Source organism: Balaenoptera ricei, chromosome 7 (genome assembly GCF_028023285.1).
Source record: "Balaenoptera ricei isolate mBalRic1 chromosome 7, mBalRic1.hap2, whole genome shotgun sequence".
NCBI lineage: Eukaryota > Metazoa > Chordata > Mammalia > Artiodactyla > Balaenopteridae > Balaenoptera > Balaenoptera ricei.
In genome coordinates, this window is record NC_082645.1 from 117,755,180 (window position 1) to 117,780,811 (window position 25,632).

Sequence of the window (25,632 nt, forward strand, 5' to 3'; positions counted from 1 at the left end):
GGGTGGGTTCACATCTGCTGGGGTGGGAGGCTGTGTGGGGCAGGTTTGGGAGGATAAGATGCCAGTGCACTTCTGGATGTGTGGAGCTTGAGATGCCGCCCCCCCAAGTGCATCTCTGCGGGGATACTGAGTGGGCAGTGGGATCCCCACGTCTGGAGTTTAGGAGAGCGAGCGCTCCGGGCTGGGGATTCGCATTTGGGAGTCAACCAAACAGGGATGGAATGGAACACTGTGAGCCTGGATGAGGTTACCATGGACACCGAGAAGGGCAGGGAACAGAGGGAGGCAAGGTCTAGGCCCTGGGCTTCTGGCCGTTAAGAGGAGGGACCAGAAACGCATTTGGGTATATTTTGTGTCCGAGGATTTTTCTCCTCTCTTTTCAGATTACTGGACTGTCATTTTTATCACGTAACCAAAATCAGCCTCAAGACAGGGGATATGTTGGGCAAAGTTGATGATTTCACGAGTAGCAGAGGCTCCTTCAAGTCAAATGGCCTGTCCAGCTAGAAAGGGAGAGGTTCTAGGACCCCACTGGGCAGATTCCGTTCTATATTGGCTGCTGGTTCTCTTCTATAAACTGAATGGCTTAAATGAGATGACCTTGGATCTTTATTTAAAATGCAATGTTATTTCTGGATAACCTGATCTAGGGACCGCATTGAAATGATTTGCAAAGGATCTTCCATGGTAATATATTCCTTTTTAAGCACTATGTGCTCATAACTTGAGATCATGGTCTCCTTTAATCCTCCCAACAGCCCTGTGAGGTGGGTGCTATTTTTGCCGTCAACATTTTTCAGATGAGAAAACTGAAGCTTAGCAAGTTTCACCGGCTGCCCCAGCAGAACCAAGCTTGGAGCAACTCGAGAACCTGCAGGCTCCGCTCCCCTGCCTGGCACTTTACACAGGCAGAGCTGAGCTGACAGCCAAGGAAAGCACACGGGTGGTTTAGGTTCCAGTAATAAAGCTGGAAGAACTTCCCTGGTGGTCCAGTGGTTAAGTCTTTGCCTTCCAATGCAGGGGGTGTGGCTTTGATCCTGGGTCGGGAGCTAGGATCCCACATGCCTTGTGGCCAATAAAACAAGAACACAAAAAAACCCAAAAACATGAAACAGAAGCAATATTGTAACAAATTAAATAAAGACTTTGAAAATGGTCCGCATCAAAAAAATAAAAAAATAAAAATAAAAATAAAGTGGGCTGCTCCCACTAATCAGAGGTGTGATTTGAGCAAATCGCTCCATCACTGTGGGAGGCTGGTACGTTTCCCTCTCCTCCAAACGATGCTGTTGAACTAGGTTTATTCATTCGTTATTAAAAAGTAAGGCATGTGTGTCTATCAGACAATTTCTAAAGTTCCTTTCAGCCCTAGAAGCTATAATTCATATATGACAATGTTAATGGGGGAAGGGCAATGTTAATTTCTTACAGAATATTCAATGATTAATGTTACTTTCTTATAAAAATCACCTTCAACAGACCCACCTGCCTTTATATTCTTTTATTTAAGGGAGCCTGAAGAGAAAAACACCCATGCCTTCTGTGTTTCAGTTAGCAAACGTGAGGCACAGAACATTTGGTAAAGTTAGGGCTGATTAAAAATTTATGCATATTGTCAAAAATTCTTTCACAAACGTGAAAAGGACCAGCTCTAGAGTCTGCAGTGATTTAGAAAGCAGAACTACTAAAATGATAAATTTTTCCCCTGAGCTCTGACACTGAGCTTCAACGGTCCCACCGTTTCAGATGCCCAGGGCAGAGATTTATCTGTGTTTCACCAAGTATGAAAAATATATGGAGGGAGGGGTTTCCGGCTGGTCCCCCCCAAGTCATCCAACCACCTACATTAATGTCAGCAGGTTCATAAATTTCTCCTGCGTTCTAAAGAAAGCAGCTTGTGCCATCGCACAGAAGCCTCCAAAAGTGTCACTTGCTGCCTATAAATTCACTTACACTCAATAAAGGCAATTGGCTACACATGGACTTAATTACCATGGCCCTCGTTGGGAAACTGAGGGGTTCGCCATCTCTCAAAGGAGAGGTGGAAAAAGTCTAGTGCAAAGCAAGGCGATTTCTCAGTGGCACATTACAAAATCTGATTTATTCATTGATGGTTCTACTTATTAGTGGGTTATGATTAGCAGTTACTACTCCAGGAGGAAGCTTCCTTCTTGATTCCAAAGTATTATCGTTGCTCATGCTTGAATCCTACAGGAACCTCCCTGCCCTGCGCTCACTTTTTTTTTTTTATTAAAAGGAACAATATACTACAGATGACGTAATTGATTATTTAGACTTTGGTGACTCTTTTGTTGAGAAAATGATATATATGCTTTATTTTCACCTTTTGTCTGAAATATTTATCTGTATAAAAAATTCATACCCAAGCAAGAACAAATCACTTTAGGAAGGAATGCAGAGAATTTTCTATTTAAATAGACGGCCGTCCATTTCTGTTCATGCACCTATAGTTCTAAACCCCAGACATCATTCATCCATAGACTCTTCCTCATTTAAAGGAGTGAGTCACTGCCCTTCCTAACTCAAGAGTCCAGAAAGTTTAGGAAACGAAACTTTACAGATGTTTACATTTTAGACTCATTTCCTATGCATTACTTTCAAAATTAATCTTTCATAAACAGCAACAGAGTGAATTACAGAAAAGAGAAGCTTTAGAGTATAAAGGTTAATTCTGAAGATCCTCTGACCTTAATTCTATCAAGTGACAAACACCTATTTATGAAACATAAAGGCATGATAATTTCTGTCTGAAGCAACACGTGTGTTGACATATGTCACCATACGACACAAAAATCAAGAGCCTGCTGAAACAAACCCAAAGGCTCCATATCCAAAGAACAGTTTGCCCTGCCTTGCAATGTATTAAGTACCTATGAAGGAGGCGGCTTCCAGTGACTTCAGCAGAGAGTCAGTAGATTTGGGGGCTTTCACATTCCCAGGATAATACTGGTTTTAATTTTTTCAGTGGTTTTCTGACACTCCTTAAGGTGACTGCCTACACTTTCCCACCTCCCTGGAAGGCGTGCAGAGGGTGGCAGTGCCTCTAGCCCAAGGCTGCTCCAAGTATAATCCCAGGACCAGGACTCTTAGCAACTCCCAGGAGCGTGTTAGAAATTCGACACCAAAAACACAGGCAACCAAAGCAAAAATAGACAGGTGGAAGCACATCAAACTAAAAACTTGTGTGCAGCAAAGGAAACCATCCACAAAATGAAAAGGCAGCCTACAGAATGGGAGAAAGGATTCACAAAGCACACATGTGACAAGGGATTAATATACAAAATATATAAAGATCTCCTACAACTCGACAGCAGAAGACCCCCAAATAACCTGGCTTAAAAATGGGCAAAGGAAGTGAATAAATATTTCTCAAAGAAGACATACAAGTGGCCAACAGGTACATGAAAAGATGCTCAACATCACTAATCATCAGGGAAATGTACATTGAAATAACAATGAAATGTCACCTCACATCTGTTAGGATGGCTGTTATCAGAAGAGGAAAGATAAGTGTTGACGAGAATGTGGAGACAAGGGAACCCTTGAGCACTGTTGGTGAGAATGTAAATTGGTTCAGTCATTACGGAAAATAGTATGAGAGGTTCCTTAAAAAATTAAAAATAGAGTTACCATGTGATCCAGCAATCCCACTTCTGGGTATATATCCAAAGGAAATGAAATTGGGATCTCAAAGGACCATGACCCGGTGCCTGGATAAGCCCAGAGAGCCTGTAGCTGCTGGCTGTTCTTAGTTTGATTTACTGTGACGACTGACAGCAAAATACGCGATTTCACGCAGGTGTGCACCTGTCCCCAAGGCCTCGGTGAATAACCTTGATTTCTCACCCACCTCTTCTTATGTCCTCCATTCAACCTAACATATTTTCCACCAAAGCGAATGGCAGAAAAGAAAAAGCTATTCACCTTCTCATAGGAGTAATCCACATGTGTTCACATCTCCTCCACAGACCACAGCTGCTTTTGAGAATTCACTGAAAATATAATTACACAAGGAATTCAAAATAACGACCCCTAATCACCTCCCCTGGCCATCCCTTTCCCATTGTCCTCCTGAAATTTCTTTTTTCTTTCTGAAAGTAACTAATGCTCAATGTAGAAAATTTGGAATACGAAGGAAAAGAACAAACAGAGCCGTGGTCCCAGTCCCGGGAAGATATCTATCGTGAACATTCTAGTGGTTTCTTTCCGATGTCCTTAAAAGTCCTCGGAACAATTCTGAACCTTTCCCTGAAAACCGATCTCGTTTTACACAATGACCAGGCTTCAGAAAGCCTCTGCTCACCCTGGTTTTAGTTCTGCCCGTAGCGACCCAAGTTTTTAGCCAAGTTACCTGACTCCTCTGAGTCCCTTTTGTCACCTGTAAAATAACTGGAGTCAGCCAGTTTTCTCAAATCCCACGATTCCTCTCTGCCTTTCTCCCTTTTACCTACACAGACCATCACCTCACTCTGCGGGAAGAGGCTTAGAAGCAGGGACAGAGAAGGAGTCAGAAACAAGGAAAGCTCCTGGTTTCCAGGCGGTACCTAGTGAGCAACTCGGCCTTGGGCAACTGCCATCTTTTTCTATGAAATGACCACGGAGTCCAAAACACACAGGACAAGCCTTCTGTTGCTGGAATGCTCAGAACGAGGAGACACATTTGCCGTTGTGGGAGCATCATGGCTTTTGGAATCAATAGACTGGAGTATGAATGGCCTCTCATGAGCCATGAACCCCGAGTAAGGCACTCAGCCTTTCTAAGCCTCAGGATCCCAGAAGAGCATCCGTGGGAAGCACCTGGCGAGGTCCCTCTTGGAGGAGCAGTAGACAGGTACGCAAGTCCAGAAGGAGTGAACAGTGATGGAAGCTGGTGCAGGCCCGGGAGGTCCTGGCAGGGGGGCAGCATTGGAGGCTGGATGGGAGAGATCCGAAAGTCTTTTCCGAAAGAGACATCCACTTTTCCAGGCTGATGGGAAACTCTGTCGTTTCGCCTCGCTCCGAACACATCCCCATCCTCAGCAAATTTCTGCACGTGTCCGGGAGCTCTCCTGGGTGGTGAGTGCACCATTCTCTCCACTTGCAGATAATTCTTGAGCCCCCTACAGTGTAAACTCCTGGAGCCCTAAACTGGCATAAACTGTGGAGGCGAGAGACAAATCTGCAGGTCTCTCCAGGTCCACATACCTTAAAATGACAAAGCTTAACCCGCAGAACTGTACACAGAAGGGTGAACTTTACCGCACTTAAATTATATCTTAATTTTTTTAATCAAAAACATTAACAAAGCATTCCAAGGCCTCTTCCAGGAAGGATGTACGTCTGCTGGTGATCTGTAGACATGTCACGTCCTGGCTTCCCCGTCCTGGGGACTAAAAGCACATTCCACCCTGTCTAATTTTTGTCTGCCTACCCTGTTATTACCCCTCAGTTTTATCCCCACCCCCAGCCCTGGCAGCCCTTCCTCCCCCGCCTCCATCCCCAGCCAGTCTCTCCTGCACATCAGGCTGCAGCACTTGAAAAGATGCTTACGGCTGCGAATATAAAGGCTCCAGACCCAGGAGTGAAAACGCAGGGCACTATGGCCATGGCAACTCTTCCAAACTGCAAACTGTGTGTCTGAGAATGTGCCGGCCTTCCTACACGTTTAAAACAATTACTGAGGCTGTATCATGTGCGACACATTACTCTAAGGGCTTTATATGTATTAGTCTATGTTATCCTATCTATGAGGTCGATACTGTTAATATCCTCATTTTAAGTTGAGGAAATGGAGACACAGAGAGGTTAAGGAACTGGTTCAAGGACACACAGTAAGTGCTAGAGCTGGGACTTGAACCCAGGCAGCCTGGCTCTCAGACCACTCCTCCTGTGTGTGTGTGTGTGTGTGTGTGTGTGTGTGTGTGTGATTTGTAATGTATTTGTTTATTATAGAGAGCATGATAGATGCCATCACATCGCAAGATTAAAAGGCACTGGCATTTCATTTCGCATTCAGGCTCACCCTGCTGAGGACGAAGATCCTCCCAAGCCCCCAGAGCTCTTCCTCTTAGCCATCACCTCTGATTGACTGTGTGTTGGCTTAAAAAATGGAATAAGGCTGTGTAATTTACTATCACTTCCAGATTCCTCAAGATTGCATGGATTAAAAGGAATCTGCTAAAATCCCAGGAGAACTGCCGCAGGGCCAATCCTAGAGCCGTCATCCCATGTGAGGGTCTTACTTCTCTCTAGGTTGAAGGTGAGCTGGATGTCGGGCATAGTTTCAACAAACTAAGTTAAAAAATGCAGGTGGGGAGAAATGGTCCACACAGGACCAACTGCAAGGACACAAAGGCCTGGATTCGGCCCGGTTTTCAGAGCTGACAGCTACTCAGGTGGCCCTGATGCTCGTGAGGGAAATGGGGGAGAGGCTGTTGCATCTTCAGGGACAAGAGCCCACAGTCCCATGGACTTCAAGGTTCTCCTTTATCACCCTAAGGGGTTGGATGAGGTCACTTTATGATACTTTAAAATGAAGCTCATCCGTGGATCGTAACACTTAGATGACGGTTTATGACAGGTCCCAAGCCAAAAGAAATACTAATTATAGCAAGAGATTTTCTGGAAACAAGTATCCCCACGACTGTGCCATCCAATATGGTAGCCCCTAATGACACGTGGTTATCTAAACTTAAATTTGAATGAATGAAAATTAAATTAAATTAAAGATTCAGCTCCTCAGTCACCCTACCATCTTTCAAGTGCTCAATAGCTGTATGTGGCTGGTGGCTACTGGAGTAGACAGTACACATCAGACCAATTCCACCACTGCAGAAAGTCCTATTGGACAGGGCTGATCGAGAGTACTACAAACTTCTCGTTTTGTCCTTCATCAGGAATGCTGCCAACGAATGAAAGAAAGAAGAGTACTTATCTCATGGGGTTGTTGAGGATTGTGGTAGGCTGAATAACAGCCACCAAAGATATTGGGTCCTGATCCCTGGAGACTCTGAATGTTATTTATAAGAAAAAAGATATCTATATTTGAGATGTGATTAAGAATCTTGGGATAAGATTATCCTGGTGGGCCCTAAATGAAATCCTAAGTGTCTTATAAGAGAAGAACAGAGAGAGATGAGACACACAGAAGAGGAGGAGGCAAGTGACCACAGGCAGAGATTGGAGTGATGCAGCCACGAGCCAAGGAGTGTCGGCAGTCTCCGGAAGTGGAAGATGTGAAGAACCGACTCTCCCCTAGAGCTTTCAGAGGGAGCACAGACCTGCTGAGTCCGTGATTTCAGACTCCTGACTTCCAGAACGAGAAGAAAATAAATTTCTATTGGTTTAAGCCACCAGGTTTGTGGTCATGCATTACAGCAGTAATCACAAATTAATGCAAGGGTTAAACTACTTTATATATACATACTACATTTTAGAGGTCACTTAAGAAAAAAGACATCACAAAGGGAAGCATATGAATGACAGGGCAGTTCACAGAAGAAATGCTACTGACAAAAAGTCCAAAAGATTTTTCAACCCCTCCAAATAATAAAATAAATGCAAACTAAGGGACACCACTGTTCTCTTATCAATTTGACAAAATATTAAAAAGATGATCACTGATTCATTAGCTAGTCCATCCATCCAACAGAACGTTAAGCAATCATGAAAGACGTCTTTTTGCAAAATATTTTAAGGACATAGGGAAACCCAGTGTTAAATTTTTAAAAATTAGAAAAAGGATTCATAAAACTGTAATTAAAATATATACATGAGAGAAAAATACTGGAAGGCAATTTACCAAAAATTTTTATAGTAGCTATCTCTGTCTACTAAAATTATAGACAATTTAAATTTTCTTCTTTAAACTCTGTCTTGTAAATTTTCTACAATGAGCATGTATTAGTTTTAACATTGGAAAAAAAAGACTTCCTTTAAAATAATTTAAAAATCAACTTGAACCACAAATCCTAGTATTTGATAAAATACTGGGCAACTTTTGGCAACTACAAGTATTGATTAAATCAGCTAAGAATTAGTGTTCAAAATTGTGGGAGTTTATATTTGTAACTTCTAGTCATTTTTTAGTTGTCACTGTATGTCCTGTTGGAATTTATCCTGAAGACTGATCATGTTTCATGTTTCAAAAGACAATATTTGCTTTTTATTTGTCTTTGATTTAAAAAAGCAAGGAAAGGGATTTTATCAAAGTCAATCAGATAAATGTAATCCAATTATGAAAATAAATCCTCCCTCGACTACATCACTTCAAAAGGAGGGATCTTTACGTCTCTGTGAATTACACACAGCATACCCATGGGAGCTGCTCTAACTCAGCCTCCAAATTGTCAGGTCAGTAACAGCAGGATGGAATGTTCTCAAGGGGACTGGCCGGGAGGGCTGGGTCTTCAAAGAAAGCCCAGAGCCAATGGGAGGGGCTGCTCCCAGGAGGCCATCAGGAGCCTCCCATGACCCTCCCAGCACCTCAGATAGGGGAGCAACGCGCAGTTACTGCCAGCCTCAAGGCGCCCTATTCTTTCATCAAAAGAATTTCCAGGAGTGTTGTGCAGGTATTGCATCAATATACTTTTTAAAAAATTAGGGTGTTTTAACATTTCAAATGTTTATTTTGGATTATCCCAAATTAACTTCTTGCCTTTCTTTTTCTTCTAATATATTTTTAACTAGGCTTTTTCATTATAAAAATAATACTTATTGAAAGAAAGACTTCTAAGCGTACAGGAGAATATGAGATAAAAGTAACATCACTACTCTTGTCCCCAGAGGTGGCCATGCTAACAAAGTTTCTAGTGTACCCTTCCAGAAATTTCCCATCCATATGCAAACATATATTTAATAAATTAAAGGCATGTGTGAATATATCTTTGTATATATGTATATGTGTGTATACGTATATTTTATATATTTTAGCTTATTTGGAGTTATAATTGTACATAGTGCTTTCAACTTTGTTATATCACCTAACAATAAATTGGATTATAAAAGTCTATCTAAAAGTAAAGAATTATTTCATTTGTAGAAAACATGGTTGTGGGCATCTGTTCTCTGATGTCCTGAGAAAAGGGAGGAAAGCTGCTGATAAGGAAAGTTCATGAACACAGGGCATATCATCTTCATTAACTATGAAAATGAAGGTTTCAATTATAAACCAAGGTGATTTAATCAGAAGACAGTTCTTTTGAAACAATGCCTTTCTACTTAAATTTCCATGATTGCACAAAATCATCCTGAGTATATTTCCTCCAGACACAATTATGTAATTAGATAAGAAAGGAAAACGCCAATACTGCTGGCTTGCACTACCCACTGCTTGGATGGGAAATGTCTCCACCACTCTCTCCTCAGCACCAGGCACTGTCCTCACGGGGCTTGCCATTTATCTGGGGAAGGGGCATATGAATGAGCAGATGTGCACAATACGGTAGGAATAATAATGGTCTGCATCCTGGGGTCGAAGTTTCTCATATCTTAACAACCCCACAAAATAGGTTCTCATATCACAGATGAGGAGACTGACAGCACAGAGAGGTTAAGAGACTTGCCCAAGGCTGCACAGCTATTTCTCAGGAAGCAAGGCTCCAGTTTCTGTGATTATGCAGATCGCCTGGAGGGGGAAGGGGAAGATGCGGGCAGAGCTCAAGGAGGAGATGGAGAGGAACTGCAGGGAAGCACTCAGGGAGGGTTTCATAAGGAGGATGCATTTGAACAAGAAGTTGGCGAGGCAGAGTGGTGGGGGAAGGGAGGAGAAGGTGGACAAGTGGGGATGCCATCTGCGTCTTGGGCCCCATCCTCCAGGGGTCTCAGCCGAGGCGGGGATGAGTGCTGAGATCCCAGCAGAGACTGCGGAGTGGCTGAAGAGCATCAGGGACCGTCTGGGCAGTGCTTGTCTTCCTGGGTGTGCAGCATGTGATGGGGTTGGACGGAGCCAGGAGGGGGGGACCTGCTGGTGGAGGGTCTGAGAGATCCCGCCCGTCCCCCAAGGCCTGAGAAGGGCACCCCATATGCTCCTGGGGAGTGTGGGTCCTGAAGGAACCAGCATCCCAGAGGGATGAGGCCTGTTCAGGAAGTGAGAGGCCTGAATCGCAGCTGCCCAGTGACTGAGGGCACGTGGCAGAAACCACAGGCCACAGGAGGGGGTCCCCAAAGACCAGGTGGATTGGTCTCTCCTCGTGGACCAGATGGCTACACCGCCCGCCTGCGGAAACCAGCCAGGGCGCCGGCACAGCCCGAGCCCAGATGCTGTTCACTCTGCTGGCCCCCAGCCGATGCTGTGAAGGCTGGTAACTTCCCTTTGCAGGCAGATGCCACAAAGGGAAGAAAAACAGGGACATTCACGATAGGGGGGCATCTGAAGTGACTGCAAATTTACTCAAAATAGACAGTCAACCTTAAAGAGACTATTTAAGCCAGAAGAGATTGTTACCTATAATTGTTACCGATTAAGTTTTTCTTATACTGTGAGTGGGAGTTTGGCAGGGGGGTAGCGGGGTAGTCTGAGAATAAGGCTAGTGATTGGAATACTGGGTTTTGGTGTTTGAATAACAAAAAAACATGCTATTTTTAAAAACTCAGACACTAACATCTTTGCTGATATAATATCTTTGATCTATTTCTAACAGCTTTATGGATGTGTAATACATAATGAACTGTTCATATTCAAGTGTACAATTTGATAAGTTTGAGATATCTATCTATCTGCCTGTATGTATGTATATGTATATATATATATATATATATATATATATATATATATATATATACACACACACACACACATGTATATGTATATCTTATGTCTCCATGAAGCCATCACCAGAATTAAAAGTAAGGAGGAAGCTGATAAAGTGAAGAGAGGATATATGCATATATAAATATCTCCCTCCCTTCGGCATCTTTTCTCTATCTCTTTATTATTATCAGTTATCAGTACAGAATTAATACAATGTCAAATTTCTCATTTTAAAATATTCCTTTCATTTAAAATATCCCGTTTGGCAATAAAATATCCCTGATAAATACGATATAAAGAGAAAAGCTCACAAAATTAATCAATTTTGAATTTTAAAAAATCGTAAGTATTTAAAAGCTCTATTTATATAAGAAAGGACAGAACTCCCCAATCAAAAGCATGTAACTGTTATATCAAACATTCCTGAAGAAACTTTGTTATAAAATTTAAGTATTATTGAGGAGCTAGCATGTTAGAATCCTATACAGAATTAACACAAGAGAAGTTTATGACTGTTCAAGTTTTTCTGAATCACTGTAAAATAACTGATGTATGTTAGACATCTCTTGCTGCATGCTAAGACACCCCAACACTTAGTGACCGAAACAACACATGTTTATTGTGTCACTGTTTCTGTGGGTAGGGAACTAGATGTGGCTCAGGTGGGTATCTCTGCCTTGGGGTCCCCCACGAGGCTGCAAACAGTGTTGGCTGGGGCTGCAGCCTCATCTGAAGGCTCACTTGGGGGAGAATGCCCTTCCAGTTCACGCATGTGCTTGTGGACAAGATTCAGCTCTTCTCAGGCTGGAAGGAGGCCCAAGTTCCTTGCTGGCTGTCACCAGGAACCTCCCTCCGTTCCTTCTACGGGGCCCCTCTGCTGGGCAGCAGCTGACCCCTCTCAGAGCCAGGGGTGAAAGCAAGTGAGGGGGCAAGAGGCAAGCAAGATGGCAGTGCCACCCCATCGCTTTTGCTGTATTTTTTTTTAAGATTTATTTATTCTTATTATTTATTTATTTATTTTATTTATTTTTGGCTCTGTCGGGTCTTAGTTGCAGCACGCAGGATCTTCATTGAAGCACGTGGGATCTTTCATTGCAGCGCTTGGGCTTCTCTCTAGTTGTGGTATGCGGGTTTTCTCTTCTCTAGTTGTAGCACGAGGGCTCCAGGTCACGTGGGCTCTGTAGTTGAGGCGCGTGAGCTCATTAGTTGTGGCGTGTGGGCTTAGCTGCCCCGCGGCATGTGGGATCTTAGTTCCCTGCCCAGGGATCGAACTCGCGTCCCCTGCATTGTAAGGTGGATTCTTTACCACTGGACTACCAGGGAAGTCCCCTGCCATATTCTTTTTATTCTTTTTTTTTTTTTTTGGTTGCGCTGTGCAGCATGTGGGATCTTAGTTCCCTGACCAGGGATTGAACCTGTGCCCCCTGCAGTGGAAGCACGGAGTCTTAACCACGGGTCCACCAGGGAAGTTCCCCATATATTTTTCTTTAGAAGTGAAGTTCTAGGTCTACATCACACTCAAAGGGAGAACATTACCAGAGGAAGAGGTGGGGTCAGTGGAGGCCACCTGGGAGGCTGCCTACCACAGATATAAACATCTTTTTTTTTTTTTTTAATTAATTAATTAATTAATTTATTTTTGGCTGTGTTGGGTCTTCGTTTCTGTGCGAGGGCTTTCTCTAGTTGCGGCGAGCGGGGGCCACTCTTCATCGCGGTGCGCGGGCCTCTCACTATCGCGGCCTCTCTTGTTGCAGAGCACGGGCTCCAGACGCGCAGGCTCAGTAGTTGTGGCTCACGGGCCTAGTTGCTCCGCGGCATGTGGGATCTTCCCAGACCAGGGCTCGAACCCGTGTCCCCTGCATTGGCAGGCAGACTCTCAACCACTGCGCCACCAGGGAAGCCCCTAAACATCTTTTAATGTAATGTTTTGAGAAGGAGGTTGGTTTTCTATTGCCAACAAGTTAAATTCCCTGGTCCTGACGAGCTCATCGAAGTTGGAATCTGAGTGTCTCTGAACCTAACGTGGTACAGCACAATACCCATCAAAGAAAACAGGTGGTGAGTCTGCTTCCATGGCCCTGGGACTGATCACAACAATCTGCTCTCTTTCCTTCCCCTCTTGAAATAGATTTTAAAGCTGCTCCAACTGGGTTGCCTACAAAGCGTTTGTTCTACTGGGTGGAAACTTGTACTGTGTTCTACAAGTGTTTGTTCTACTGTAATTCTCTAATAAAGGAGCACATCTTTTGTAAACAAAACCCATCTTTTTAAAGAAGCTTTAAATTGCTTAACATTTCACTTAAGAGCATTAAAGAAGACCCTTAATATAGGCGGACCCTTAATACAGGAAGGCCTTAGTATACATAATGCCTTGTCCCCAGAACTGCTACCTTCCCATCATTTCCTGGGAGGCCTGGGGGCCAGGCATCAGGTCCCAGAGTCAGCAGCTGCTTCAAGGGATTATGACAGAGAAGGAGCATGACTGAGGCTGTGAAGCCTCATACAATTAGGGTCAAATCCCAGAAGGAAGGGCAGCATGAATTGCTTGTGGCCGGACCCCTCGGATTTCAGACAGACCTGGCCTGTGAAAGCCTACCATCTTGGGGCTGTGTCATCCACCCATGATGTTCAATTTCATGTGGTTATAGAGGTATTACATAGACTGTATTAAAAAAAAAAAAAAAAACCAGGAACAAAAGCAATTTCATTAAAAAAAGAATTAGTTCCTAAATTCTTAGCCTTCACATTCTACTTTTCTAAAATGAAGCCAGAAAACCACATGAATCTATATCAACATGTTTCTGTGCTTAAAAACACACAAGAATATCCACCACCACAGAAGAGACTGTCAGGATAGATGTCCTACACTCACCTGCATTCGATGAACCAGCGCCGGATCTGATCTTGGAGGTTCTCCTTGATGTTGGGACCTTCTATTAGTTTCAAGTCATCCTTGATTGTAACCAAGGCATCTCTGTATTCCTCCTCATGCTTTACCTGCACTTTATCCCGCAGGTGGGTCACCCTGTCAGCCTGGATTAATGCAGCACTGACTTCATTAAACAAAGGAGGTGGGTTCTGAAAATATAAGCCAAAAGGTTTGAGATCATAAAGGTTACAGAGCTGGTGAACAATATTAGACACTAATGAAATATGTCAGTATCTTCAATGGTGTCCTACCAAAGACCCATAAGAAATACAAACAGAACAAAAGAATCAGATCTTGCAGGAGAACTTGAAGGAGTAATTCACAACCATGGGGAGGAAGTATGGGATCACTCTGTACTATTTCCCAGAAACTGGTAGTTAGCTTAAAAAGTGCTTATTTGGTAAATCATTCAAAAAAGCATTCAAGTTACCGAAGGTAAAGTTTTCCAAATCTTCTTGGTTAGTGGGAGAGAAAAGAATATAGCATTAGAAAGTAAATGAAGCAAGAATTGATGAAAAGAGCTTGGGTGTTCTGATTTCAAGAAAAATGACACCAAAATCAACTCTGAAAACATCCCCTCTATTGTTAAAGACTTCCAGAGCAGGAAATTCTCAGCTGACTCCAGACATTCACGCTATTACATCTTATTGTGAGAATGTTCTCTCTCCACATCTGCTGATCAGAAAGGCAACAACGGCTGGCTATAGAACGCCAACCAAATGCTCAGCACTGGTCCAGCAACATGTGGAGGGTTGTGGTAACCGAAAATACAAAGTCACTTTGAGACATAATCCCTTTTCTTTAGAACCCCTAAAGAAATGAGGTTGGTGGGATAAGAGTAATGTCCGTCACAGCAGGGAACCATGTCAAATAATCTATAAAAGTGCTACCTTGTGGGTTTGGATGGAAAGAACTAAAAGGGACTTGGAGAAGAAGAACACACATGGGAATCATAGGTATGAGTTAAAGATCCTGAGCTCTAAGGAGTTCAGAGATTCAGCCCAGGTAAGTTAGCAAATTAAGGACAAATTCAGGGGTGTGTTGGAGCCAGCCTGTAATGACTCATGAGATCCAGTTGATAGATTTTCAGGAATTTTGCAAGCTTGCTGTTAGGCACAGTTATTTTTAAATGCTAAATTATATAAATTTAGGATTAAATTATGTTAACAACGCAAGTTACTGATACCAAAAACTCATCACTTCATAATTATTTTTACTGGATTTTATTGTCATCTATGCTCTTGATGTCATTATGTCTGTTGTATCTCTAAGGTGAAAATACTGTAATAATGCTGTCACTTCTGTGCGTGTCTTCCTGTGTTCATTCAGGTTAGCAGCTTGCAGTTGGCTACAGGAATACTTACACCATCGAAATTAGCAAATGCTACAAATGAGGGCTTTATTTACTACTGTGATTTGATTGTATAGACTTAAGAAAGCGGTAGAGAAAATAATAATGCAGATAAACATAAAAGTGTGTCGTGTCTGTGTCACTTACATTGTGAATAGCACACAAAACTGAGGAAAGATTCTTCCAGAATCCAAAAACTATAATCTGATTCAGCAAAGGATGGCCAGTATCAAGTAGAGAAAAGATGACAAGTGTTGGGCATGGATGTGGAGAAATTGAAACCCTTGTACACTGTCGGTGGGAATGTAAACTGGTGAGGGCACTATACAAAACACTATGGAGGCTCCTCAAAAAATTAAAAATAGAACTACCATATGATCCAGCAATCCCACTTCTGGGTATACATCCAAAGGAAATGAAATCAAGATCTTAAAAAGATATCTGTACCCCCCTGTTCACTGCAGCATTATTCACAATAGCCAAGGTATGGATACAACCTAAAGCCAAGGACCATTTTAAATCTGAAAATCCATATCCTTTTGTTACAAGGATTTTTTTGGTTACTGTTCCTTTACAATTTCCTTCCCCTGTTTTCTTAGATCTTTTCTTCTCAGAACTTTACACATATCCCTCATCCATCTTTACACGTATCCCTCATCCATCTCTACACGTATCCCTCATCCATCTCTTTGTCATTTTGCTATTTCCTAAGAGATTTTCTTAATTTTTTTCTTTCAACTTTATTTTTTGAAGTTTCTATTATTATATTTTAACTCTTCAACAGAACTTCAACTGTTCTTTGATTCTCCTTTTTTGGGGCATTTTGTTCTAATTTCTGGATTCGACAATCCTCTTTTATTTCCATAAGGTTATTACTTTTAGAATTCTGTTTTTTTTTTTTTTTTAAATAAAGCCATTTCTTTAGTTTTAATTTATTTATTTATGGCTGCGTTGGGTCTTCGTCTCTGTGCGAGGGCCCCCTCCAGTTGCGGCGAGCGGGGGCCACTCCTCATCGCGGTTGGGGGCCTCTCACCGTCGTGGCCTCTCCTGTTGCGGAGCACAGGCTCCAGACCCGCAGGCTCAGTAATTGTGGCCCACAGGCCCAGTCGCTCCGCGGCATGTGGGACCCTCCCAGACCAGGGCTCGAACCTGTGTCCCCTGCATCGGCAGGCAGACTCTCAACCACTGCGCCACCAGGGAAGCCCCATAGAATTCTGTTTTTTATGTTTTATTTTTCCCCTTTTTTCCTTCCAATTTCTTTTCTGTTGGGTCTCTGTCTTTCCTAAGTGACTGGTGACCCTTTGTGGTTCACGCTTATTTAGGAGGGAGGCTCCCAGAGCTGTTTGGAAGCGGTGTAGGGGAGTTGCTGACTGGTGAGGTCAGAGCTGCTTTATTGGAGGTATCTGAGTATCAGTATCCAAATGTCTCTCTTTTGAGTTGGTTAGTTTCTGCAGACAGAAATCCTACCATCTGCTCCTGAAGAGGTGTAAGTGTGGCTGCAAGAGCCAAGCAGAGGGAGGGAGCTATTAGTCTCACTGTTCTCTTAATCCTTCCTTTCAGAACAGGATCTCACCTCGCTCCCCACTGGGCAGAAAGAACAAGATAAACACAAGCGCTTATTCTACCGAGTTAAACCAAACTCACTGACACAGCTCTTAAGTCCCTTTGCGTTGAACTTTTCAACAAGTTTCTCCCTTTCAACAGCATATAACTGTACATTAAAAACTCTATCTGAAAATTATAGAAAAGAGGAATTTTATTCATTTCTATAAATAAAATATTCAGAGCTAATTCTGCCATCTTATGTTTTCTAAAACAATTTCTTGTTTTTCCTTTCCTACCTTTTGCTGGGTCTATGCAGTTAACTTTGTTCATTCTTGCTATGCAGTGGTTAAGAAACTATACATCTTATTTATAATCTTCTGCCAGTTATTCTGAAATTTTTAACATCATAATCACCACCTATATTTCTATTTATGTCTAGAATTCATTAGTATTTTTACTGTTTCTTTAAGCAAGTCTAGGACCTCTGCATGTGTTCACTCTTTTTCCCTCAAACTTTGTGTAATAACAGATTGTGATTAATTTTTAAACCAGTAACTATTTAAATTTAACCATTGTTTTGGTTTCACTTTTTAGTCTTCTTTCTCCTATTCAGTTTTCATTTTGCTAAAGCATGTCCTTTTTTTTTTTTTTTTTACCTCTTTATTGGGGTATAATTGCTTTACATTGTTGTGTTAGTTGCTGCTGTACAACAAAGTGAATCAGCTATTTGTATACATATATCCCCATACCCCCTCCCTCTTGCGTCTCCCTCCACCCTCCCTATCCCACCCCTCTAGGTGGTCACAAAGCACCCAGCTGGTCTCCCTGTGCTATGCGGCTGCTTCCCACTAGCTATCTATTTTACATTTGGTAGTGCATATATGTCCATGCTACTCTCTCACTTCATCCCAGCTTTCCCTTCCCCCATCCTATGTCCTCAAGTCCATTCTCTACATCTGCGTCTTTATTCCTGCCCTGCCACTAGGTTCATCAGTATTGTTTTTTTAGATTCCATATATATATATGTGTTAGCATATGGTATTTGTTTTTCTCTTTCTGACTTACTTCAATCTGTATGACAGTTTCTAGGTCCATCTACGTCTCTGCAAATGACACAATTTCGTTCCTTTTTCTGGCTGAGTAATATTCCATTGTATATATGTGGCACACCTTCTTTAACCATTCAGCTGTTGATGGACATTTAGGTGGTGAAGCATGTCCTTGAGTGTAACTTTCAGACTGGATATGGTCAGCCATAAGTATTCTAAGTACTTGCATTTCTAAAATGTCCTCATTTGGCCCCTCCCACTTGAATGGCAGTTTAGTAGCTACCCTGGAGGATACTTCTAACGGGCAGAGCTGCCAGTGACTAGCTTGTTGGAAATTTGATGATTGTTCCTTTGTAGATAAGCTATTCTGCTCTTATGATGCTTTACACTTAGTCTTTTCAAAGTTTATCAAAATGAATCTAGGTGTGAGCATTTCTTCATTCATCACATTCTCCATTTGGTGGGTCCTTTCAATATAAAGAATTACGTCTTCTCCTCTGTAAATTTTCCTTCTATTATTTCTTTTTCTCCATTTTTCTCCCTGCAACAAATATTACATAAATGGCAGAGCACCAGATTGATCTGACCTTTTCTCTTGTATTTTCCATCTCTCCTTTACTTGCTTGCACTATGTTACAGAAGATTTCTCTATCTTTATCTTTCACAATTAATTTGGTTTTCAGTTATGTCCATTTATTATTTGGATTTATTTAGAATTTTAGAGGGGTTATTATTGTTCTGCTTTTTTGAGCGTGCTCTTATCTTCCCAAAATTCCTTCTTATTTTATATTATATTTGCTCCTTTCTTATTTGTAGTAGTCACTTTGTTCAGGGAAATTATTTTAGATGCAACACATCTTCAAATATACCAGTGAGTTATTTTTTCCAAGTTCATGTTTTTTCCTCAAAATTCTGAAAAGCAGTAAAAAAATATGGATTCCCAGTTCCATCCTGGGGGTGAGGAAGAAGCAAGAAACTAGTAGTTTGGGAAAGTCTTCAAGTGATTCTGATAATATCCAAGTTTGAGGAAAAACTAACTGCTCTAGAAAAAGGTTTGGTAACCTATAGCACATGACGCAAACCTGGCCCACTGCTTATTTTCGTAAATAAAGTTTTATTGGAACGCAGCCATGCCCATTCATTTACATACTGTCTATGGTGGCTTTCACACTACAACGGCCACACTGAATAGTTGGGACAGGGACCATATGGCCTGCAAAGCCTAAAATGATGATGATAAAGAAAAAGAAGAGGGACTGTTTCCTTAATTTCTCTTTCTGATCTTTTGTTGTTAGTGTATAGGAATGCAAGAGATTTCTGTGCATTAATTTTGTATCCTGCAACTTTACCAAATTCATTGATTAGCTCTAGTAGTTTTCTGGTGGCATCTTTAGGATTATCTATGTATAGTATCATGTCATCTGCAAACAGTGACAGTTTTACTTCTTCTTTTCCAAGTATTCCTTTTATTTCTTTTTCTTCTCTGATTGCCATGGCTAGGACTTCCAAAACTATGTTAAATAATAGTGGTGAGAGTGGACATCCTTGTCTTGTTCCTGACCTTAGAGGAAATGCTTTCAGTTTTTCACCATTGAGAATGATGTTTGCTGTGAGTTTGTCATATATGGCCTTTATTATGTTGACGTAGGTTCCCTCTATGTCCACTTTCTGGAGAGTTTTTATCATAAATGGGTGTTGAATTTTGTCAAAAGCTTTTTCTGCATCTGTTGAGATGATCATATGGTTTTTATTCTTCAATTTGTTAATATGGTGTATCACATTGATTGATTTGCATATATTGAAGAATCCTTGCATCCCTGGAATAAATCCCACTTGATCATGGTGTATGATCCTTTTGTGTTGTTGGATTCTGTTTGCTAGTATTTTGTTGAGGATTTTTGCATTTTTATTCATCAATGATATTGGTCTGTAATTTTCTTTTTTTGTAGTATCTCTGTCTCGTTTTGGTATCAGGGTGATGGTGGCCTTGTAGAATGAGTTTGGCAGTGTTCCCTCCTCTGCAATTTTTTGGAGGAGTTTGAGAAGGATGGGTGTTAGCTCTTTTCTAAACGTTTGATAGAATTCACCTGTGAAGCCATCTGGTCCTGGACTTCTGTTTGCTGGAAGATTTTTAATCACAGTCTCAATTTCAGTGCTTGTGATTGGTCTGTTTATATTTTCTATTTCTTCCTGGTTCAGTCTCAGAAGGTTATGCTTTTCTAAGAATTTGTCCATTTCTTCCAGGTTGTCCATTTTATTGGCATATAGTTGCTTGTAGTAATCTCTCATGATCCTTTGTATTTCTGCAGTGTCAGTTGTTACTTCTCCTTTTTCATTTCTAATTCTACTGATTTGAGTCTTCTCCCTTTTTTTCTTGATGAGTCTGGCTAATGGCTTATCAATTTTGTTTATCTTCTCAAAGAACCAGGTTTTAGTTTTACTGATCTTTGCTATTGTTTTCTTTGTTTCTATTTATTTCTGCTCTGATCTTTATTTCTTTTCTTCTACTAACTTTGGGTTTTGTTTGTTCTTCTTTCTCTAGTTCCTTTAGGTGTAAGGTTAGATTGTTTATTTGAGATTTTTCTTGTTTCTTGAAGTAGGATTGTATTGCTATAAACTTCCCTCTTAGAACTGCTTTTGCTGCATCCCATAGGTTTTGTATTGCCGTGTTTTTGTTGTCATTTGTCTCTAGGTATTTTTGATTTCCTCTTTGATTTCTTCAGTGATCTCTTGGTTATTTAGTAACGTATTGTTTAGCCTCCATGTGTTTGTGTTTTTTACATTTTTTTCCCTGTAATTTGTTTCTAATCTCATAGTGTTGTGTTGGAAAAGATGCTAGATACGATTTCAATTTCCTAAGGCTTGATTTATGACCTATGGTCAACTAATCTATGACAAAGGAGGCAAGGATATACAATGGAGAAAACACAGTCTCTTCAATAAGTGGTGCTGGGAAAACTGGACAGCTGCACGTAAAAGAATGAAATTAGAACACTCCCTAACACCATACAGAAAAATAAACTCAAAATGGATTAAAGACCTAAATGTAAGACCAGACACTATAAAACTCTTAGAGGAAAGCATAGGAAGTACACTCTTTGACATGAATCACAGCAAGATCGTTTTCGACCCACCTCCTAAAGTAATGGAAATAAAAACAAAAATAAACAAACGGGACCTAATGAAACTTAAAAGCTTTTGCACACCAAAGGAAACTATAAATAAGATGAAAAGACAACCCTCAGAATGGGAGAAAATATTTGCAAATGAATCAATGGACAAAGGATTAATCTCCAAAATATATAAACAGCTCATGCAGTTCAATATTAAAAAAACAAACAACCCACCCAATCAAAAAATGGGCAGAAGACCTAAATAGACATTTCTCCAAAAAAGACATACAGATGGCCAAAAGGCACATGAAAAGCTGCTCAACATCACTAATTATTAGAGAAATGCAAATCAAAACTGCAATGAGGTAACACCTCACACCAGTTAGAATGGGCATCATCAGAAAATCTACAAACAACAAATGCTGGAGAGGGTGTGGAGAAAAGGGAACCCTCTTGCACTGTTGGTGGGAATGTGACCATTGTTTTGGTTTGTGACTTCTCTACTTGAATCCACAATTGAGATGCTGTCAGAATATAGCATCCACTTAATGACATAAAGCCAGGTGGGAAAAAAATGAAAAAGAAAATCACACATATAATACTTGATAAAAATATGTATTAGAATGTGTAACAAACTAAGCAAATTGTCTAAGTTTAGTATAATGAGAAGGTGAGAATGTACAACTCTTGATAGGGAAAACCCCCTAAAACTACTTTAAAAGTGGATCTAGAATGAGAATTACAGAATCATTTTAAAGAACAATGTTAAAAGCCAGTGATCTAAATTGACTCAAGATGTATGTGCTCAAAGCCATGACTTTATATTATCTACTTTGTGTCAAAATAAAGAGATAAGAATTCCCTTTATTTAATCATTTAAAGAAGTATCCAATTCTCATATTTTTCAGGTAATGTCTTACATTCCTAGTGTTATGAAATAGAAGTTTATAACTCACACAGAGATTTTTATCTGATCTCTCCAATGACTACCCTAAAGTCCATTGTTTTCGTGAAGATGTTCAAATGCATCTCTGCTACAAATGACCCAAATTTCTTTGTCTCTGATGAACGTGTAAAATTGTCTTGAAGTCTTGCTTTAATGTTATGATTTTTTATCAGTGAATCATATGAAATCCCCCCACTACATTGTTCTTATGGTAAATCATAGCATATTTTTTTCATAGATTCACACATACAAACTATATTTTAGCTGGGCCTTTTCCCCTTTGAATCCCTAAAAGTGAATTAATGAGTAGGCAACTCTGACTGGTGTCCTGGCAAAGCTCTACACAAAGTGTTCAGCCAACTTCATAACACGTCCATGATCTACAAGTGAAACAGAAGTCTCCCAGCGCTCATCAGATTTTTTGTAATTGGCATGGCACTCTGTCCCACACCTTCTTTCTCTACATTTCTTTACTGATGTTACATCCATCTTTTGAGACAGAAGTAAGGACCTGATTATCCCATTGAACAGATGGGGACTGAGGTCCATCACTTAATGACTCTCCCAAGCCATCCTATGTGAATGAAGAAGCTGGCAATAAGGTTTCTGGATTCCTCCGGGTCTGTGTTTCTCCTATTACACCACGCTGGGCTGTTAATATGTGTGTATTCATGCGTGTTGCTTGAGATAGACTTTCTCTGACAAAAATACATTTGGGGTCATTTGTAGCTTCTTTCGCTAGTTGCTTTTGAATTTGAAGGTTATAATATATTTAGATTCTTATGTTAATGAGTAGCTTTTCCTTTGGGCTAAAACATCTTTTTCCTGTTTAGCAACTTTGGTCATATGGCATTCAAATTTGTTAACTCACCGCATAAACAGCAACTCATTGAAAAATAAATTACGAATATTAAAGGGAAATAGAGAACACAATAATATACTATATATGGAAATACATCAGCTGTAGAATAATGCATCTTAATGAAGGCTTCCCATGTGAATAAACCATTATATTTACAAGCTTTCCACAGTTAATGACCCAGAACTGGTTAACGAAACCTAAGTTTATAGCATGGTCCTCCGTCAGCAAAAATATACATATTAATAATTGATGTTGCTGTAAAAATAGGACATAAGATGATGACTCCTGGGTTTGTGAAGAAATAGGACTCCATGGTCCATTAACTTAAAATGCTTATCTAATGTTTGATGGGCTTTGCCTTTAAAAATCCTTGGTCAAATTAGTAAGATAAAATGGACATTTGTCCAAATGACAATCTGTTCAATTTATCAGTCACAAATCCCCTTGCAAATAAGTGATTTAATGCTGGCAACTTCCTGGAGGAGCTCATGGTCTTGGGGGTACTGTAGTAACTTAAGGCGAGGAGGGAGCAGTGAGGGGAAGGGAGAGGGTCTATTCCAACAAATGACCGCCGTGGTCAGTGCAGAGATTAATCAGCTCCACGCAGCCCCCGGTTGGTCATCATTAGGGAGCACTCAGAGCCACCCCATCAGCCCATGGGCTTGCGCTGCGCGCTTCCTGCGCTAATTTTACACGTGGAATGCCTCACGCTGTGGAGTAAACTGCTCTTCGGTTGGTCCGTTTTAAGATCGTGTGCATGCGTGTGCATGTGTGTGGACGTTCCCCAGTTTATAAAAATAAGCTCTTTTGTTTCACCATTTCATTTCACGGTAATATATCTATACTTGTATATCTGTGTGTATATAAACACATCTACTCAGAAAGAAGAACCCAGCAAGAAGAAGTGGAAAAGAAGTTGTGGGGAGAGTCAGAGCTGATGGTTTTCTTTTTAATTTTAAAAATTTATTTATTTATTTATTTAATTTTTGGCTGCATTGGGTCTTCATTGCTGTGGGCGGGCTTTCTCTAGTTGCCGCGAGCGGGGGCTATTCTTCGTTGTGGTGCACGGGCTGCTCATTGCGGTGGCTTCTCTTGTTGTGGAGCACGGGCTCTAGGCACGTGGGCTTCAGTAGTTGCAGCATGTGGGCTCAGTAGTTGTGGCTCGCCAGCTCTAGAGTGCAGGCTCAGTAGTTGTGGTGCACGGGCTTAGTTGCACCGTGGCATGTGGGATCTTCCCGGACCAGGGATCAAACCTCTGTCCCCTGCATTGGCAGGAGGATTCTTAACCACTGCACCACCAGGGAAGCCGGCCGATGGTTTTCTTTTGCCCTCTGCTCATACTACAGCTATGGTAAATCTTTATTTTAGGATGCCACAACTTCAAATGGGTGCAAAACAATTAAAAATAGAGCAATTTCTAGCCCGTTATATCTACTTTCTAGAAACTTGTAGTAGTTTTAAGATTTGCTTAATTAAGAGCTGGAATAGAACTGTATAGTTGAGCCTGTAATCGATTAGTGGTGGGAGCCAAATTTGCTACTTTTGTGTCCTACATTCTTTAAAAATGTTTTAAAATAAACACTTCCACAGCACTTAAAGTTTGCGAGACACTATTTTAACTGGTTTACAAATATTAACTAATTTATTCCTCATAAAAAGTAGCCTATGTATGAGTACCATTACTATCTTCATTTTATATATGCAGAAACTGAGGCACAGAGAGGTCAAAGAACTTGTCCAGGGTCACACAGCCAGGAAGTGGCAGACTGGGGCTTTGACCTGAAGCATGTACCTCCAGAATCTCTGCTCTTACCCTGTATGCTTTCTTGTATCTCTTCACTGATAGGTTTCTTCTGGCTTAAAATAGTTTTTCTGAAAATGGTTTTTTACGGGTACTATAGATCATACTTTTCAAAAATATACATTTGTAATTTTAACGGATATTGCTGAGCTGCCTTGCAAAGAGGTTGCAGGATTGCTTTACTCTTCCCCCCAACACTGTACAACAGAGCCTTTTTTCCCACACCTTGCCAACATTGTGACCTTAACCATTTTGATCTTGGCCAACTTAAATAGATAAAAAATGGCAATTTAATAAGCATTTTTAAATATGAGTGATGTGAGCATTTAAACCCACAATTATAAGCCATTTCACAAAATAAGAGTGGGGGCTTCCTTGGTGGCGCAGTGGTTGAGAGTCTGCCTGCCAATGCAGGGCACACGGGTTCGAGCCCTGGTCTGCGAAGATCCCACATGCCGCAGAGCAACTGGGCCCATGAGCCACAACTACTAAGCCTGCGCGTCTGGAGCCTGTGCTCCGCAACAAGAGAGGCCACGATAGTGAGAGGCCTGCGCACCGCGATGAAGAGTGGCCCCCGCTTGCCGCAACTAGAGAAAGCCCTCGCACAGAGACGAAGACCCAACACAGACAAAAATAAATTAATTAATTAATTAATTTAAAAAAAAAAAGAGAAAACTTTAAAAATAAAAAAAAACAGTGAACACTTACCTAGTGCTCACAGGGTGCAGTGTGTCAGACACTATTTTAAATGCTTTACAGATACCAATTTCTTTAATACTTAACACACATCTTTGCCTGGGTGCTAGCACTATCTCCATTTTGCATAAGTGGAAATCGAGGCACCAAGAAGCCAAGACACCACCTCAGTTCACACAGCGAGTAAATGGTGAAACCAGAATCTGAAACCAGGCAGGCTGGCTCCAGAGTTCCTGGCCTTAACCATTCTACTATGCTGCAGTAAGGGACTTTGTAATGGGCCCTAATCTGAGATAAATAAGGGCAAATGTCCTGCCCTAGAGTAGGGATAAAAGAATCCTGGGATCAGGTGACTAAAGGGAGAGAATTGTTTTGCTCATTGAGTTTCTGACGACCTGGGGACCGAGGGCAAGAATAAAGCAGAATAAGAATAACAATAAATACTTCCCAGAAGTAAACCCACGCACACATGGTCAGTTAATCTACGACACACATAGGAGGCACAAACATACAATGGAGAAAAGACAGTCTCTTCAACAAATGGTGGTGGGAAAACTGGACAGCTACATGCAAAAAAGTGAAACTGGACC

General features: G+C 41.1%; 1 protein-coding gene across 4 annotated transcripts in view; it reads right to left on the reverse strand.

The window, feature by feature from the left end:
* The window catches only part of IQCA1 (IQ motif containing with AAA domain 1), a 166,898-nt gene that overhangs the window by 113,301 nt on the left and 27,965 nt on the right, over positions 1-25,632 (reverse strand). For all 4 annotated transcript variants that reach the window (XM_059928994.1, XM_059928990.1, XM_059928992.1 and 1 more), the window contains one exon: positions 13,623-13,828. In XM_059928994.1, coding sequence (XP_059784977.1) covers positions 13,623-13,828 — 206 coding nt within the window. The remainder of the gene's footprint in view (positions 1-13,622; positions 13,829-25,632) is intronic.